Consider the following 20,149-nt stretch of genomic DNA (forward strand, 5'->3'; position numbering starts at 1 on the left):
CTCTCCTACATCTATGAAGAATTTCTTTTTCACGATTTGAGAGAAAGTTGAAGACGTGATAACTATTGTTAAATTGTTCAGTGTGTATTGTCTAAGAAGACACCAAAATCAAGAAATTTAACACTGATCCAATATTGTTATCTGGAATATTTCTTTTTCAAGTACCAAATTAAATTGTTCCACATGTGTCCTTTTTGCTTATTGGGGGATTAATCTTGTCATTAATATAAATCGTGGCATGGTTGACTATATCTTAAGTTAACTTTAAATATCTTTATAATTATCAGGGCTCCTTGGTGGCTCAGTCGGTTAAGCATCTGACTCTTGATTTCAGCTCAGGTCATGACCTCAGGGTCATGGGATCAAGCCTGTCCATGGGCTCAGTGGGGAGTCTGCTTGAGATTCTCTCCCTCTCCCTCTGCTCCTCCTCCCTGCCCCACCCCCCGCACATGGGGAGCACGCACGTGAGCTTGCTCGCTCGCTCTCTGTCTCTAAAATAAATAAATAAATCTTTAAAAAAATCTTCATAATTATCCATTTTTTAAAATGTTGCTTTTTGTTTCAAATAGTATATTACCTGGAAATATAGAAATGATGCTTATTTCTAGTGGGTAATTAACATATTTTAATTTCGAAGGATTTAACTGTGCTTTTAAAGTAATTATAATAAGATCTTTTTTAAAGTCTTAAATAAAGCTACACCAGCCTTTTCCCTTTACTGAATAGTCTAAAAACTCATCTGTGTCTCTTAACAAAAAAACAGCCTTAGATTGCCTAAATTTTAACTTTAAGGGTTAAAAATTAAGTACATAGTCATTCTTGTGACAGTGTGAGTTTGACTACATTCATATACTTTAGTTATTTTTTGTTTATGCAGATTAGAATTTTTATACTAGATTATAAAAATGGATCAAATTAATTTTACTTTATCAGTTCAATGTTAGCTCAGTCCTGCAGTGATGATTGTTTACTAATAATACAAGTAAAGAATGTCCAAAAAAAAAAAATGTCAGAGTGCTTGGGACACCATAAATAAAAGGAACAGAAGAGTTAAATGTAAAATAGAAAGATACCATACCAGCAGTAAACTGAAAGAAAGCTGATATATTTTAAGAACAAATAAGGTAAATTTTATGACAAACTTTAATATAGAAGGACATTCCATAGTTATAAAATGGTTAGCTCTAATAAATCTAAATTTGTATGCCCTATGATTCTGTTGTATATTGTTTCTCTTTGGTGTTAGCCCTGTGGTATATGTTGGATTATTTCGAATCAGGTACTAGTTATTTCTGATTATTTGAACCCTAGGATGGCATTATCTGCCTCCAAGGAAGTACCTTTGTTTCTAGTAGGTGTCTAGGCGGAGGGCATTAGTAATTCCAGATCATCTAGATCCAGTTGGGAATGGAGGGATTTGTAGCTGAGCTTCACTCCAAGTGAGGGCTGGTCTGAATTCAGGGCATTCTAACTCCTAGGGTGTAGCATTTGGAGGCTCAGTTTGGCAAGCCCTAAATTCCATTATTTGTTCCCTTAGCAAGGAGGGCTTAATTCAGTCTGTTAAACTCTGTTCAGATCTTCACCCTCTTAAGATCACCGAGGTCAGGCACACCTGGGTGGCTCAGTTGGTTAAGCATGTGACTCTTGATTTGAGCTCAGGTCATGATCTCAGGGTGGTGGGATAGAGCTCTGAGTTGGGTGCTCTCTCAAAAAAAAAAAAAAAAGTCAAAAAGATCACTGAGGTCAGATTCTGAAAATTTTATTGACCTCAATCGACTGTAGAAAGTTTATAAATATTTGTTTGAAACTCTCAGTTTATAACTAAATATGAAGCTAGATGAACTGAATTAATGAGTTCCAAAGCATACAGTATGACAGTAGTGCTAAAACTGAGAAACTGTGGGAACAAACCTCTATCTGAAATAACTCTTGTGTTATATTGTCAAACATTTAAAAATGTTTGGATCTATGCAAAAAAGTAGAAAGTCCTAAGGGGAAATAGACAAAACCGTAATCCCAGGAGAAGAGTTAACATGCTTCTTTCAATAATGGAGCAGACAACTGCTCAGTGTAAGTGTGTGTATATATATATATACATATATATATACATGTACATATATATATACACACACATATTTTTCATGCATACACATAATTTGAACATTGTCCAATAAACTTGATTCAATTAACATGTACTCAGTAATTGCAGATATGTTCATTTCATGTGTGCAATGGTACATTTACCAAAATTGGCCACAGAATTAGTCTCAACATAAAAGGATTAATCTTACAGACTGTTCTCTGGCCCCAGTGGAATTAAGCTAGCAATCAATAATAGTAACTAGAAAATTCTGAATGTTTGGAACATATATTTATGGCTGTGCCTTGAGGGTAGGGAAGGATTACGTTTTTTTTTTTTAAAGATTTTATTTATTTATTTGACAGAGACACAGCGAGAGAGGGAACACAAGCAGGGGGAGTGGGAGAGGGAGAAGCAGGCTTCCCGCTGAGCAGGGAGCCCGATGCGGGGCTTGATCCCAGGACCCTGGGACCATGACCTGAGCCTAAGGCAGACGCTTAACAACTGAGCCACCCAGGCGCCCCGGGAAGGATTACTTTAAATAGTACATAAATGCACCATAAACAAAATGACAAATTAGACTTAAAAACTAAGAACTGTGCATTCCAAGACATCCTTGAGAATGAAAAGGCAAACCATGGACTGGAAAATAAGTCTTGGAATGCATATATCTGAGAAAGGAATCCTATCAAGAAAGTATAAAGAATTTCTACAGTCCATACAAAAATCCAGTGGAAAAATGAACAGTAGATGAGAGTAGACATATTACAGAGATATCCAGATAACAAATAGAACAATCAACTGCATTAGTCAAGGAAATGGAAATTGAAATCACAATGAAATACTTACATATACTCATTAAAATGGCTAAAATTATGAAAGACAAGTTCAAGTATTGGTGAAGATGGGGAGTAACAAACTCATATAATGCTGGTTTGAGTAGAAAATTGGTACTACTGCTTTGGAAAATTGTTATTTTTAAAAGTTAATTGAATTAGTTTCCTTTGACCCAGTAGTTTTACTCCCTGGTATATACCCAAGCATAATGTGTGCACTTATGCACCAAAAGACATGCATGAGAATGGTCATTGAATCATTATTTGCAGTAGCCCCAAGCCAGAAAACCTAACTAGCTTTTTACTGTAGAATAGATCAATAAGTTATTTGTACAAAGGAATGCTGTATGTTGAAAAAAATTGCTGCACACAACATGAATGAATCTCCCATAGAGTTGACTGAAAGATAAATAGTATATACTCAATGATTCTAATTATATCAAGATAAAATCAGAAAGCATAAATCTTGGGGCACCTGGGTGGCTCAGTCGTTAAGTGTCTGCCTTCGGCTCAGGTCATGATCCCAGGATCCTGGGATGGAGCCCCGCATCAGGCTCCCTGCTCTGTGGGGAGTCTGCTTCTCCCTCCCCCACTCCCCCTGCTTGTGTTCCCTGTCTTGCTATGTCTCTCTCTGTCAAATAAATAAAATCTTAAAAAAAAAAAAAAGAAAGCATAAATCTTATTTTGTTGGAAGTCAGGATAGTGGTTGCCTGAAGGATGGAGGGAATGATGACTGACAGGCACATAAAATAATTTCTGATAATTTTTATCTACATTTTGGTTACATGAGTGTGTTAACTTTGGGGTAATTCATTGGACCCGTATACTTACCATTTGCAACTATTTGTATATTTTTGAATGTGTATTATATGTCAATTAAAATTTTTTTAAAAGCCAAGAAGGTGTGGTTCATATATACAGTGGAATATTACTCAGCCACAAGAAAGGATGAATACCCAACCTTTACATCAACATGGTTGGGACTGGAGGAGATTATGCTAAGTGAAATAAGTCAAGCAGAGAAAGTCAATTATCATATGGTTTCACTTATTTGTGGAACATAAGGAATAGCATGGAGGACATTAGGAGAAGGAAGGGAAAAATGAAGGGGGGAAATTGGAGGGGGAGACGAACCATGAGAGACTATGGACTCTGAGAAAGAAACTGAGGGTTCTAGAGGGGAGGGGGTGGGGGGATGGGTTAGCCTGGGGATGGGTATTAAAGAGGGCACGTACTGCATGGAGCACTGGGTGTTACACGCAAACAATGAATTGTGGAACACTACATCAAAAACTAATGATGTACTGTATGGTGACTAACATAAAAAAAAAAGCCAATGTGGCAGACCTGAGTGCAAGTGAGGGAAGTGGAGAATGGTAAACTCCAAGATCAGGGAGCTAGAAAGAGACCAGATCATGGCCTTATCAGCCACGAGGAGGAATTTTGGTAATATTTTAATGTAATGGGAAGTCACTGGAGAATTTTGGGCAGGACAAAACCTTAACCGAATGACACTTAATAAGCTTACTTGGCTGCTGTGTAGAGAATGGATTGTGGCAAGGATAACAGGAAGAGGGACTAGCCCAGGCAGGAGATACTTGTGACTTCAATGAGGGTTGTAACAGTGGAGATGTGAACAGTGGCCCGATCCAAAGTATATTTTGAGGTTAGAGCTGTAAAGACCAGTTCATAGATTAGATTGGGAGATCAGAAAGAAAGAAGCTGATGCTGAGGTTTTTGTCCTGAGAAGCTGGGTGAATGGTGGTGCTGTTTACTAAGGGAGCAGCACATTTAAGGAGATACCAAGAGATTTACATCTGATGTATGAACATTGAGAAAGATATTAGATATTTAAGTGGAGACATTAAGTAGGCAGGTAGATATAAAATTCTAGAGAAATCAGGATAGGGAAATGATTTAAATCATTAATGTTATGGTGCTTAAGTTCCTGGACTCTTGGAAGACATCATCTAGGAGGTGAATGTAGAACGAACAGAGTGCAGGTGAAGTGGAGTAGAGGGATGACACCTGATCATTGGTGGGGGCAGATCAACATTTGGAGGTCAGGGAGAAAAGAAAGAGCAACTACTAAGATAGAAGGAAAACCAGGAGAGTATGGTGTCTAAAGTCAAGCGAAGTGTTTCCTGAAGTAGGAACTAAGCAACTCTGCCAAATGTTCCTGAGATATCCAGTTAAAGGAAATGAGATTTGAATAGTGGGTTCGGTAGGATGCAGGGAGAGTATTTGAGGAGAATTAGGAATTAGAATGACATCTTACATTTGGGAAATAAATCTATGTAGTATAACCATTAATACAATAAAATTTGAAGACTTTGAAGCCGTTTTAGTCTAGCAAAGGGTACCAGCTCAGGTTAATGGTTAAAAAGTATGTAACATTAAATTTTGAAAGTTTCAAGGGGGACTTATTGTAAACAACCTGTAATGGATTCTTTTATATAAGATACAAAAATTATATCTGAATCTGCCACGAAGGTGCTACATCCTTTTCAGTGCTGATCAGCATTTATATTCTTAGTACCTCGTGCAGTGGCTTGCATTTTTTCCAGCCTTCCTCTTTATTAAAAGGTTTTTAAAATTGGCTCTTAATGGTACTTGTGTCAAGCATCTCTTATTCTGAAAGCTTATTATTAATAAATTCTTCCTAAAATCTTGAAGTCTTTGATTTCATTCATTTTATCAGCTATGGGTGAAACAAAATATTATGTAATACAAGATAAAGAACTGAATCAGTGAATATAGGATCTGTAGTTTCTATGTCAAAGAATATGGGGCTCATAAATTTCTCTTTTGGTTTCAGGAAGTAGATAAAAGCCCTCTATAGAGAAGTTGGGCTGTTAAGTGGTTATCTTGTCAAACAAGGAGAATTTCAGAAGATGTAATGGAGTGACTTGTCTGGGATGAGCAGTGTTAGCAGGAAAAGGCATACAAGGCAGCTTATATTGTGTGATGCTGAAGTATGACAGGATGTAGATCTGGTTCTTATTGAAAATGTAGCAAGAGACTTTTTTAATTGAAAAGAACATGGACTCAGATCTGGAAAAGAGAATGGAGCAGTTATTAGACAAGTGTGGGGATCAAATGGGAATCCATAGATAAAAACTGGCAGCATTGCTTGTCTTCCTGAAAATTGAACTGCAAGCTATTTCTGCTGTTTTTTGTAGGTTTGCTTTTTTCTCTGTCCTGTATGGGCTGCATGCAGCCTTCTCAGTTTATTCATCATCACCCTGTATAATTTCTGCTTTAACTTGGCTGTCATGTCTTCTTTGGCTCAAATTTCAAATGACCTTTAAGCTTTGGCTGTCATTGACTCACAGCAGCCCACCGTGTTTTAGTTTAAATACCTGAAAGTGAGAATCTGGTCTAACGTGCTTTTCTTTCTCTCCCTTTGCTCCCTGGGCCTTACAGCTCTGGTTAGCCTCGATTGGCTACCCTTGGGTGCCCATCCCTAGTTCAGCAACTGCTCAGGGAAGGGCAGCGTCTTTGGGTAGAGAAAGGGCAGTGATGGGGCAGACAGTGGCCTTCTCTCAGTGTGTCTTCCTCACTTTAAGATTGTATGATTAATTGAAATTATAAAGGCTTGGAATTTTGGAGAAATGGCATGAAGTCACTATGGTTGTTGGAATAAGCATGGCAAGAGTAGTGGTAGAGGTAGAGTAGAGGTAGCCTGGGCCAGACTATGTAGAGCCTTGCATGCTATGAATAGAGTTTGAAGTGTGTGTTTGTGTCTCAGATAAATATCCACATTTGTTCAAATATGTGTTAGAGATACATAGGGAAAAATCTGAAGTGTTACATACCAAATTAATAATAACTGTTTCTCTGGAAAGAGGGAGGAGACTAGGATTGGGGTTGTGGTCAGATTTTACCTTTATATGTAAATATTTGGTAAAGGGGGATATAGTCATTCCTGTTTGTGGAATTCAGAGTTAATTAAAAGAGGTAGGAGGCAATGACCAGAAGAGTATGGTTTGAAGCAGGGTCAGTCTGTGAGGCCTGGAGATCTACCGACTATGCAGCCCCAGGGAGGCAATTCTGAGCCCTAGGACTCAAAAGAACAAAGTTGGAAAACTGAGAATCTAGTCCAACTCTAAGTTCTTAGCAAGACATTCCTGAACATTAATAACTTTGAGCTACAATGTGACAAACTAAAAGAATATGAATCAAGGACCTCTAAAATAATGTAATAAATTTTTTTTTAAAGATTTTATTTATTTATTCATGAGAGACACAGAGAGAGAGAGAGAGCGAGAGAGAGGCAGAGGGAGAAGCAGGCTCCCAAGGAGCAGGGAGCCCGATGCGGGACTTGATCCCAGGACTCTGGGATCATGACCTGAGCCGAAGGCAGACGCTTAACCATCTGAGCCACCCAGGCGCCCAATAATGTAGTAAATTAATACTAAAACTAGTAATGCTCTCTTCATTAAAATTTTTAAGATTTCATAATCTTGAAGTATATACAGTCAAATTTGGGTCAGTATTGTCAGTTGAATGTGTCATAATAGAATACCTATAACATGATATTTGCCTGTACGAAGAATATCAAACACTGTGGTTTTAACTTATAAGTGTTGACACCAAAAGATGTAGGTAGTGGCTGAAGAATTTTATTCATTTTAATGTTTATTTACATGGTCTTCTAAAATTTAAGCTTAGCATATAGTATATAAAATTTATAAGAAATTGCATGTGTGTTTTAGTGTTTCTTAAGAGGGTTTTAAAGTTTTAAGAACTTTTTTTATTATTATTCTTAAATATTTTATTTTTAAGTAGTCTCTACTTAACCCAACATGGGACTTGAACCCACAACCCCAAGATCAAGAGTCACATGCTCCACTGACTGAGCTAGCCAGGTGCTTCCCCACCCCCATCCTTTTTTTTTTTTTTTTTTTTTTTTTTTTTACAGATTTTATTTTTTAAGTAATCTCTACACCCAATGTGGGAAGAGTTTCAAGAACTTTTAAATGGCTGACCTGAGTATGAAAACACTTGAAAGAGTTGAAGAAATTGTAATGAAAGATTAGAAGAACCAGATACAAATGAGGCCCTTTCTATTTAGTTAATTCTTACAGAACTCTGAAGTGCCTGATACTGCCCCAAACACTTTATACGTTTTTAACTCATTTAATACTATGCTGACAAAGATAGACTACACTGGTTAAAAAGGATCAAGAATGAGAAGAACTAAAACAGTCTAACAGAAGTTCTGAATAATGTGAAAAGAACATAACATAGGAAATGCTTGTTACAGTGTGAGCATTGGTGTTAACTGGATACTTTGTCATCACGTGTATGCCTCTTATTTCATTTTATTCAAATATGTTTTTTTCAGATATGTTTATTCAAAGATGACTATTAAGTTTTCCCTTTTCAGTGACATGCAACAAATTAGAGATAGAGACTTTCAGCCAAATCTTATTTTCTAAAACTTATGTTTAGTAACCAGTTTTTAAGAGGTGTATGGTTGGCCTTGTTAAATGTTGTATCTGAAAAAAATGATGTTACTAATGTTATGAACTGTGTAATAATGTGTAATAAATGATGTGTAATAAATGATGAAATTTGTGAATAAATGTATTACTATTGCTATTCAAAGCCACTGAAATTAGCTAGAATGGCTTGGTTGTGCTCTTTTTGATGACTGGTTCCCCTGGAGACAACACTCAGTGGTTCTGGGAACAGTCACTGTTTTATAATGCTGTACTGGACTTGAAATGAGAGGGACTGGGGGAAGAAGACATTAAGCGTAACACAAAATACTGATTGAAAACATCTTAGCTAAAACAGATCTATTCCCGATACCAGGGATACGCATATATTTTTTGTCTAGTACTCCTGAAATTATGTGTTTTAGGGTTTTTCTCCAGTGTGTCTCCTAAAAGAAGTTCTTGTAGAATATAAAGATAGTTTACTTGGTTTAAAATGTTTGTGTGTGTATGAGTTTGCTTATATATATATATTTTTACAGTATTTTTAAACAACTTTTTGCCTTATTTTCCTAGGGAGTTGGTCTCTCAGTTCATGGGCAATTCCGAGTGGCTACTGAAAAGTCTCTTTTTGCGATGCCAGAAACAGCAATAGGTAAAAACCCTCAATTTCTCATAATCACATCTAGAACTATCTTTGGATGCATTTCAGATTACACTGTCGTTAAAGAAATTGATGGAATCTTGCTGAGATACAGCAATGAAAGAATTCTTAAAAAGAAATTAGGAAGATACCTGAAAGTTATATTAGCTCAGTAATTGTATCTGAAAACACAAAAGAATATTTAACTGGCAACACTAACACACTGGTCATTAATTTTAGATAAAAGATTATTAGGAGAAAATAGTCTTGTTTTCAGATCTATGATCCATTTTTATTTATTTATTTATTTTTTTGAGAGAGAGTGTGCCTGAGTTGGGTGGGGAGGTGCAGAGGGAGAGAGAATCCCAAGCAGGCTCCATGCTCAGCTTGATCTCACAACCTTGAGATCATGACCTGAGCCAAAATCAATAGTTGGCCACTTAACCGACTGAGCCACCCAGGTGCCCCCATTTTGAAATTTTTGTACATGGTGTGAAATGTGGATCAAAGGTATAGATCAAATTTTATTATTTTGCACATGGAGATATAGTCATTCACACACTACATTTTGAAAAAGCTGTTGTTTCTCCACTGATGGCTTTTGTCCCTTTATATGTGTTATATTGGTGCCAACACTACAGTCTTGGTTATTGTTGCTTTATTGTAGAAATCAGGTAGCAATAATCCTCTCATTTTGTTGTTTTCCCCAGGTTGTTTTGGCTATAAAGATCCTTTGTATTTCTATATGAATTTTAGAGTCAGCTTGTCAATTTCAACTAGATTTTGTAAAGTTGAATTTCCTTTTTATTTGTCTCAAAGAATTTTTTAAAATTTCTTTCTGATTTCTTCATTGTCCCATTGGTTATTTAGTAACATGTTACTTAGTCTTCATGTGTTTGTGGTTTTTTTTTTTCCAGTTTTCTTCTTGTAATTGATTTCTAGTTTCATACAGTTAAGGCTTGATATGATTGTAATTGCCTTGAATTTATTGAGACTTGTTTTGTGGCCTAACTTGTGATCTATCATGAAATATATTCCATGTGCATTTTTAAAGAAATGTTCTTTTTATATCTACTAAGTCCATGTGGTCTAATATGTTGATTTTTCGGTGTGGATGATCTATCCATTGATGTAAGTGGGGTATTAATGTCCTGTATTATTATTGTATTACTTCATTTAGGTCTGTTAATATTTACTTTATATATTTAGGGGATTCTGTGTTAGGTGTGTAAGTATTTATAAATGCTATATCCTCTTCTTGGAATGACCTCTTTATCGTCATGTAATGCTTTTCTTTGTCTTTTGTTACAGTCTTTGTTTTAGAGTCTGTTTTGTCTTACATGAGTATCACTACACCAGCCTTTTCTTTTCCATTTGCATGGACTATCATTTTCAGTCCGTGTGTGCCTTTAGATCTGAAGTGAGTCTCTTCTAGGCAGCATATAGATGGATCTTTTTTTTAATCCCTTCAGCCACCTATGTCTTGATTGTAGCATTTAATACATTATGTTAAAAGTAGTTATTAATAGGTATGTACTTATTGTCATTTTGTTAATTGTTTTCTGGTTGTTCTTGTAATTCTTCTCTGTTCCTTTCTTCTTGGTGTATTGCCTTGTGGTTTGATGGTTTTCTTATGTTTGGGTTTCTTTTCATTTTTTGTATATCTGTTATGGGTTTTGGTTTGACGTTACCATGAGGTTCACATATATCAACCTGTATATATATATATATATATATATATATATAGCAGTCTTTGTCTTTTATGTATATATATAAAATATATGTATGATATGATATATATATATATCAGTCTGTTTTAAGTTGATAGTCACTTAAGTTCAAGCACATTCTAAAAGCCCCACATTTTTACTCCTCCCCCTCCTTTTGACGTTCTATTTTTACATCTTTTTATTTTGTGTATCCTTTCTTTTTTTAAGATTTTATTTATTTGACAGAGAGAGACACAGCGAGAGAGGGAACACAAGCAGGGGGAGTGGGAGAGGGAGAAGCGGGCTTCCCGCCTAGCAGGGAGCCCAATGCGGGGCTCAATCCCAGGACCCTGGGTTCATGACCTGAGCTGAAGGCAGATGCTTAACGACTGAGCCACCCAGGCGCCCCTTGTGTATCCCTTGACTACTTATTCTAGTTACAGTTGATTTACTATTTTTGTCTTTTAGTCTTCATATTAGCTTTTTAAATGGCTGATCCCCCTGCCTTACTATATATTTGCCTTTACCAGTGAGATATTTTTCTTTCATATGTTTTCTTATTTGTAGTTATAGCCTTTTTTTTTTTTTTTTCTGCTTAAAGAAGACCCTTGAGGCGCCTGGGTAGCTCAATCAGTTAATGATCTGCCTTTGGCTCAGGTCATGATCTCAGGGTCCTGGGATCAAGCCCTGCATCAGACTCTCCACTCAGCGGTGAATCTGCTTCTCCCTCTCCCTCTATGATATCTCTTGCTTTTGCTGTCCCTCAAATAAATAAATCTTAAAAAATAAAAAAAAAAAGACCACCCTTTAACATTTCTTGTAAAGCTAGTTTAGTGGTGATGAACTCCTTTAATTTGTGTGGGAAACTCTATCTCCTCTTCAATTCTGAATGATAGCCTTGCTGGATAGAGTATTCTTAGTTGTAAGTTTTTTCCTTTCAACACTTTAAATATATTCTGCCACTCTCTTTTGGCCTGTAAAGTTTCTGGGGAAAAATCAGCTGATTGTCTTATGGAGTTTCCCTCTTATGTGACTATTTGTCTTTCTCTTGCTGCCTTTAAGATTTTTTAAGTTTTGCTGCTTTTAATTATTATGTCTTGGTGTGGGTCTCTTTGGGTTCACCTTGTTTGGGACTTTCTTTGATTCTTGGACCTGGATGTCTGTTTCCTTCCATGGGTTAGGGAAGTTTTCAGCCATTATTTCTTCAAATAAGTTTTCTTCCCCTTTCTCTCTCTTCTCCTAGGGCCCCTATAATGTGAATATATGTACACTTGATGTTTTCCTAGAGATCTCTAAAGCTACCCTCATTTTTTAAAATTATTTTTTCTTTCTGCTGTTCTGATTAGGTAATTTCTACTATTCTGTCTGCTAAATGCTGATTTGTCCTTCTGTATCATTTCAGTGATTCTTCAGCTCTGGTTCTTATATTTTCTAACTCCTTGTTGAAGTTCCTTTATTCTTAAGTGCAGTGAGCATCTTTATGATTATTACTCTGAACTCTTTATCAGGTGGTTTACCTGATAAATTACTTATCTCTGTTTCATTAAGGTTTCTTTCCCTCCCTAGGGTTTTATCTTCTTTTGTTTGGAACATATTCCTCTGTCTCCTCATTTTGTTTGACTTTCTATGTGTGTTTCTGTGAATTAGAATAGCTACCTACCTCTCTTAGTCTTGAAGGAGTAGCCTTGAGCAGGAGCATCCTCTGTATAGACTGGTATGCCTGGCAGCTTTGGCTGGTTGGAGCTGGAGCAGAGATGGGCCATGAGTATGCTGCTCTGGGGTTACCTTGACAGGACAGGTGGGGGGATGGGGTGGGCGCCTTCAGCAGATAGCTAGAATTCATGTGGGCTAGGGATCTGTGACTTGCTAGGGCAGCCCTATAGATTGACTAGAGTGCCTGGACCCTGCTCCTGTCTGCACTGTGAAGGTGGATTGGGTTGGGGGGAACGGGGGGTGCAATGTGAAATGTGATGCTTGTTGGCATCTCTGACCCCAGAGAGTTCCAGCAGTCCCTTGCCCATTTGGTGGATGCTGCAGGGTTAGTAAGTGGATTTTCTTCACTTACATTCTAATTGCTCTTTAAACAGCTGTGTTTGTTTTGTTTTGTTTTTTTCCACTGTGCCCAGAGTCGGTGAGTCTGTGCAGGGGCCCCTCAGTGATATCCCTCCTTACTGTAAGGCATCACATTGGGAGTGGTGTTCCTGTGGTTACTGCCTGTATCTCTGTCTCTCCTGCTGTTGTATATGTGGTTCCCCCTATCACTTTTTGTGCAGAAGCTGTTCAATTGGTTCTCAGTTCTTTTTCAGCAGGAATTGCTGTATATGTAGATGTAGATGTGGTGTATCTGTGGAAGAAGGTGAATTCAGGGTCTTCCTAAGCCACCATCGTGAACTGCCACCTGAAGTACAATTGATTCTCTATTGACTTTGTCTCCTGCAAACTTCCTAAACTCATTTATTAGTTCTAGTGGATTTTTTTTTTTTGTAGATTGTATTAGGTTTTTTTTTTTTGTTTAAATAATTACATTATTTACAGATAAAGTCACTTTTACATTTTCCTTTCCAATCTGGATACTCTTTATTTTTCTTGCCTTATTACACTGGGTTAGAACCCCCAATACAATGTTGAATAGAGGTATTGAGAGTGGGCATTCTTGCCTTGTTCTTGATCTGAGGGAAAACATTCAGTCCTTCAATTAAGTGGGAGTTTGGGTGTAAGTTTTTCATAGGTGCCCTTTATCAGGATGAAGATGTTTTCTTCTATTTCTAAATTGCTGAGGGTTTTTATTAGGAATGGATTTTGAATCTAAAAAGCTAAAACCTTTTCTGCATCAGTTGAGGTGATTATTGGTTTTTCTTTTTTAGTTTGTTAACATGGTGAATTGCTTTGCTTCATTTTTTTAACATTAAACTAGCCTTGCATTACTAGGATAAATCTCACTCTGGCATGAGGTGTTATACTTTTTATATGTTGTTAGGTTTGATATACTAAAATTTTATTTGGAATTTTTGCATCTGTGTCCATGAAAGACATTGGTCTGTGGTTTTCTTGTAATGTCCTTGCTTCCTTCTGGTATGGGGGTAATGCTGGCCTCATTTTCTGGAGGAGTTTCTGTAGAATTGGTATAATTTTTTTCTGTGTTTGGTAGAATTCATCAATGAAGCCATCTAGACCTGAACTTTTCTTTGGGGGAAGGTTTTCAACTACAAATTTAAAGTCTTTAATATATGTAGGGCTATTCAAATTATCTCTTTCTTGCACAAACTTTGGTAGGGTGGATCTTTTAAGAAATTTGTCCAATTTATTAGCATCCAGTTTTTCATAAAGTGAAAACTTTTATGGGGGACACAATTCAGTCCTAACAGGGACTTATCAGCATATAGATGTTATCTAGAGCCATAAGTGCTAAGGAAATGTGTGTGTAGGGATAGCCTAAGATCAAGCCTAGGCACAGCAGCATGTAGAGGTCAGGCGAAGGAAGCAGACCCAGCAAGGGGGAATGGAAAGAAGCAGCCATTGAGACAGGGGCAAAAAAGAGAGAATGTAGTACCCTGGAACAGAGGAACATATTTCAGGACAGAGTGTGTTTTCCCTTGGGCAGAGTGCTGCTGAGGCTGTGGGGCAGGTAGTATATAGTGTAGAATGCATGTAGAGTGTAGAATGTTGGGGAACCGAAAGAAGAACAGACAGGCTGGAACGTAGTAAATGAGTAGTAAGAGATGTACTTGAAAAAGTGATTGGGGGCCTTGAAGACTTTGATAAAATGCTGGTTTTAATCTAATAGAAGTAGTTATGGCATAGTTTGAAGCAGTAGAAGGCAACACTCTTATCAAGATTTATGTTATTAAAAAGATCACTGGCTATTGTATGGAGAACTTTCAGGAGAAAGAATCAATAGGTCATAGTCACTGGTGTGTGTTAAAAGGGTGGTGTGAGAAGAGGATGTTAAGACTGGATAGTTGTGCACTTTTTGAGGTAAGTGATACTAGGAGACAGATGATAGGAGTTGGGGGAAGTCATTAATTCAATTTTAGACCCATCTTGTTTGAGGCGCTTAGAAATATTTACAGTAGAATGCTGCTAATTCTTTCAAGTCTAGGAACTTTTTGTCAAGTAGAACTGGAAAGAATTTGAATGCTTGTATTTTTATCTCAATTTCATTAAATGAAGCAATCTTAGAATAGATATCTGGATTTTAAAACTAGAGGGTCACAATTGGTTAAGGAGCTCTTAAATACCAAAAAGTAATGTACTGGCAAGTATTTGCATATATGCTATTTTCAGTTGTTACCAGTAGAGAGAATAAGGGAATTAAAAAAAAAAAAGATGGCTAAGAAAAGAGTAGATGCAAGTGATTTTATTAGGTATAAACATTCTTGGTGTAGGACTAAAGGTTATTGCATCACTTTAAATATCTTGAATGTTAATTAACAGAATAGACTATGATTTGAATGGTAACAAATTTTCACATAATATAGCTTTAGATTATGCATATTTTTTCTTATTTGAAAGAAAATTTTTTATTTAAATTCAATTAGCCAACATATAGTGCATCATTAGTTTTTGATGTAGTGTTCAATCATTCATTTTCATTGTTTACTATTTCAGAGATTATTAAAAATAGTGATAAGGAAATTTTAGGTAATATTTAATGAGTACAACTTATATATAAAAAGTTATGCCATCAAATACTTTATTGACTTCTATAGAAATGAGGCATGAAATTTTTGAAAAATACTCAAGTCAGAACAATTTAATAGCAAGTCTTTTGTGATATTGATTGCATTGGAAAGTACTTAGTAATATTTTTAGTATAGATTCAAATACTAGATAGAAATGGCCATTTGATCTCAAGTAAAGAGTTATATTCATTTTTTTAGTTTGAATCATTATCATCTCTTTTCATTATTTAATACAGGACTCTTCCCTGATGTGGGTGGAGGTTATTTCTTGCCACGACTTCGAGGAAAACTTGGTTACTTCCTTGCATTAACAGGATTCAGGCTGAAAGGAAGAGATGTGTATGCAGCAGGAATTGCTACACATTTTGTAGATTCTGAAAAGGTAATTATTTGGATAATTGCATTTTGTGTTATTGGAATAACTCATGTTGCACGGGAAAGCAGTATAAGTGGTTGAGATCCCAGGCTTTTGGTTAGATGTGGGTCTGAATCCGGGATCTACTGTTTAAAGTTGTGTGACCTTTGGAAAGATAATTAAGCTCTTCAATCATGTTTCCTCATGTGCAAAATGGAGATAATTATGTCTGGATTCAGGCCTGTTTTGCCTGGCACCTCCAGTGAATATTTTTTCATGAATAGTTACACTTTGGTTAAAAAAATACCTACTTTAAGAAAATCTAATATATAAGAATCTAAATTTATATATAAAAAGATAGGCTTTTATTTTACAAAAACATTTTTGAAAGTTTCTCTTGGTTGTGAGTTTCCCTACTAGTGTGTTTAAGAGTTACATTTGTAAAATATGGTCTTAAAAACTTTTCTAAAGGCTGTTGCAAGGGACACATATTACTTAGCTTTGTCTTTTTTTTTTTTTTAACAGAAAATTTAACAGTTTTCTTAGCACAGAATAGCACAGTGGCAAAGAATGTACAGACAGACAGCTTAGGTTTAAATACTAGCTTGAATTTAGCTTCTTTATCCCCTAGTTTGCCCATTTCTATATGGGGATGGCAGTTCCTACCATAGTAGTTGAATCTTTTTGTGGTCAATGTAACAGAAAATCCAGTTCAAGGTGGCATTGCCTCAGAATTTACAGCAAGAAATTTGGGATTTATTCTGCTTCAACTGGGAGCTCACTCTCCTTGAACTGGCTTATATTACCCTTGAACTCATGAGCCAGTTAACCTACATTAACTAATCTACCTTGCTAATGTGTTCCATATCTGGAAGTATGGGGTGAACTTAGCTTTCTAGGAGGAAGCACATAGATCTCCAAATGGATATCTGATCTTGAGAGAGGGACGTTTTGGGATAGGAGGAGGAATGTTACAAAAAAGTATGAGAACCTTCTATCACATTGCTTGAAGTTTCAGATCTTTCTCCATGTTAGGGACATCCACAGTCACACTGAGTAGGTGTCTGTCCCATCCTTCCCGTGAGCCGTAAGAGGAAGCAAACATGAGACTCCCATTATGTACTCTGGAGGGACACCCTTTGTTAGAGTGGAATTTAGTTAAGGATGGGAGAGCGCGCTGATCCACAACTTAATTCCCTTCGTCAGCCTGCTCAGTAATAATTTCTACAATGTGTAGACTGCCATTCACAGGGCCTGTACAGGATAACAGAAATGAGTACTGAATATTGGGGTTGAGACTAGAGGTGGGTACAAAAGATAAAAGGTAAATAACCATCTGTCTCATCTGACAAAGTAGAATATGAGAAGTGTAACAACTGAATATAGAGAAAGTACTCAATGGATTGAAAGGAGAGAAAACTTAAAAGGCTGGAAGTTTTCTCATAGAGATTGCAGTTCAGCTGGGCCTTAAGATGAATATTGTCACGAAAAGGCATTCTAGATAGAGGAAACATGTAATGAGCAAGCCAGTGGGCAGGAAAGCTTAGCTATGTTTTGGAAACAGTAAAAAGTCCCATTTGGCTGAGCACAGAATAGTATGTGAGGGATATAGATGGAGATTAAGTGTGGCTATATTATAGAGCTGTGCACTGACCATAGTAACCATTAGTCTCATGTGGCAATTTTAGTTAAAATTAATTGAAATAAAATTTATAATTCAGGTCTTTGTTGCAGTACTGCATTTCAAGTGTTTAATAGAGAGAAACAAAGATGAATGTCTCTCCTCTTTAGTTTCTTCCATCTTTATCTAATTCCTTGCAAGGCAACATTTGCTGTGTGGGAATGTGTGTGCATTCAACTTCAGAGAAAATTTCCTTCACTGATTCAGCTGAAGAGAGCACATCATAATTTTAAGACAAGTATTTTTAAAAAGAGTATAAGGTTTCTTTAAAAGAAAGTCCTGGTGCAGCCACTCTGGAAAACAGTTTGGAGTTTCCTCAAAAAGTTGAAAATAGAGCTACCCTACGACCCAGCAATTGCACTACTGGGTATTTACCCCAAAGATACAAATGGTAGTGATCTGAAGGGCTATGTGCACCCCAATGTTTATAGCAGCAATGTCCACAGTAGCTAAACTATGGAAGGAGCCAAGATGTCCATCAACAGATGAATGGAGAAAGAAGGTGTGGTATATATATACAATGGAATATTATGCAGCTGTCAAAAAAACCAAAATCTTGCCATTTGCGACGATGTGGATGGAACTAGAGGGTATTATGCTAAGTCAACTAAGTCAATCAGAGAAAGACATGTATCATATGATCTCACTGATATGAGGACTTCTTAATCTCAGGAAACAAACTGAGGTTTGCTGGAGTGGTGGGAGGGGTGGGGTGGCTGGGTGATGGACACTGGGGAGGCTATGTGCTATGGTGAGCGCGGTGAATTGTGCAAGACTGTTGAATCACAGACCTGTACCTCTGAAACAAATAATACATTATATGTTAAAAAAAAAAAAGTAGGAGGGGAAATCGGAGGGGGAGACGAACCATGAGAGACTATGGACTCTGAGAAACAAACTGAGGGTTCTAGCGGGGGTGAGGAATGGGTTAGCCTGGTGATGGGTATTAAAGAGGGCACATATTGAATGGAGCACTGGGTGTTATACACAAACAATGAATGATGGAACACCATATCAAAAACTAATGATGTAATGTATGGTGATTAACGTAACATAATAAAATTTAAAAAAATTTAAAAAGTCCATGTTTATATTGGGGTTCAAATCTGTTTTCCTTTTTTTCCCTCTTTTAGTTGGGCATGTTAGAAGAAGATTTGTTAGCCCTAAAATCTCCCTCAAAAGAAAATATTGCAGATGTCTTAGATGCTTACCATGCAAAGGTAATCTTGTCAGTATTCTAACTTCAGATTTTAATTCATGGGGAAGGGGAAATGACTGAAAAATTAGCAGTTGGTGAATGTTATAGTTTGTGGATATAAAGATGCTGGGATTTATTAACTTGAAAGCTTGATGGAAGGTCAGAGCTTCAGAATTGTTAGGATAGCCATCTAAGAAGATGACTTCTTTGCCACACAAGAACACAGCTTATCTTCTCATTGCTGGTGAATTTCAGCGTGTAGCTTTGTGATTGGTCTTTGCAATGGCTTTTTGCAATGCACTGTGACATTTCTGTAATGGATGGTTCAATGTTGACACTGTTGAGCTGCTAAAGTGAATCTCTGATGCATATCTAAATATAATGATAAAGTATATTGCATAATGATAAATTATATATCATATATAAGATAAAGTATATATTGTTCACTTTTAATTCCTGACTTATGTTGTGTAACTTAAATTTTCTTTTAAGAGCCAAAAATCTATAAAAATGTTACATGATGGGATGCCTGGGTGGCTCAGTTGGTTAAGCAGCTGCCTTCAGCTCAGGTCATGATCCCAGAATCCTGGGATCAAGTCCTGCATCAGGCTGCCCACTTAGCAGGGAGCCTGCTTCTCCCTCTGCCTGCCAGTCCTCCTGCTTGTGCTCTCTCTCTCTCTCTCTCTCTCTGACAAATAAAAAATAAAATCTTAAAAAAAAATGTTACATGACTTCTGATAAAACATGACGGGTTCAGTATATGCTCCCTTCTAAAACCCCACTAAAATTGTAATAAAAGAATAAAAAAGGCACAAATCCACAAATAGAAGAGGAGACAATGGCAGGTATGAGATGTCAATATTTTGGAAGCTTGAAAACAGAAGGACGAGGGCAGCTACTTTAGATTTGAGAACACTGAAATATCTTATCCTTTAGTAGGGGAAGCCAGGAAGAAGCAAACCAGTTTTTGCTCTGTACCCCCCGTAAGGTACCAGAGTCCCCTGAAGACTGGGATGTGGAGATGGGCAGAAAAACAAGAAGATCCCTGCAAACTTTTATAAGGTGCAGTTAGGCCTCCAGAAGTCTCCCCTCTGTACCACCAGTCACCCTTTCATAGTTTGGCTAAAGAGTAGAAATTTACTACTTAGGTCAAATCAGACAGACCTAGCTGATCTTGGGGGAAGGCGAAGTGAAGTGCTCTACTAAAAAGAGGCAGAACATACTAAGTAGGAAGACTTCTAGCTTCTTTTCCTAGTTAGCTTCCAGACTATTAAATATCCTCTATCTTAGTTTGGGCAACTATAACAAAAATACCATAGGCTGGGTGGCTTAAACAATAGAAACTTATTTCTCACAGTTCTAGAGGCTGGGAACTCCAAGATCAGGTGTCAGAAAATTAGATTCTTGGTGAGGACCTGTTTCTGGTTTGCAGATGGACAGACGCCTTCTTTCTATATCCTCACACAGCAAAATGAGCTCTCTCCGATCTCTTCCTACAAGGTCACTAATCCCATCATAAAG

General features: G+C 36.9%; 1 protein-coding gene across 4 annotated transcripts in view; it reads left to right on the plus strand.

Annotated features, from left to right (window-relative positions):
* The window catches only part of HIBCH (3-hydroxyisobutyryl-CoA hydrolase), a 105,195-nt gene that overhangs the window by 60,213 nt on the left and 24,833 nt on the right, over nucleotides 1-20,149 (plus strand). For all 4 annotated transcript variants that reach the window (XM_025848622.2, XM_073881284.1, XM_073881279.1 and 1 more), the window contains 3 exons: nucleotides 8,937-9,015; nucleotides 15,631-15,776; nucleotides 18,564-18,650. In XM_025848622.2, coding sequence (XP_025704407.1) covers nucleotides 8,937-9,015; nucleotides 15,631-15,776; nucleotides 18,564-18,650 — 312 coding nt within the window. The remainder of the gene's footprint in view (nucleotides 1-8,936; nucleotides 9,016-15,630; nucleotides 15,777-18,563; nucleotides 18,651-20,149) is intronic.

This window comes from Callorhinus ursinus, unplaced genomic scaffold, assembly GCF_003265705.2.
Source record: "Callorhinus ursinus isolate GAN/ISIS: 27379988/994484 unplaced genomic scaffold, GSC_fseal_2.0 scaffold2, whole genome shotgun sequence".
In the NCBI taxonomy this organism is placed as follows: domain Eukaryota; kingdom Metazoa; phylum Chordata; class Mammalia; order Carnivora; family Otariidae; genus Callorhinus; species Callorhinus ursinus.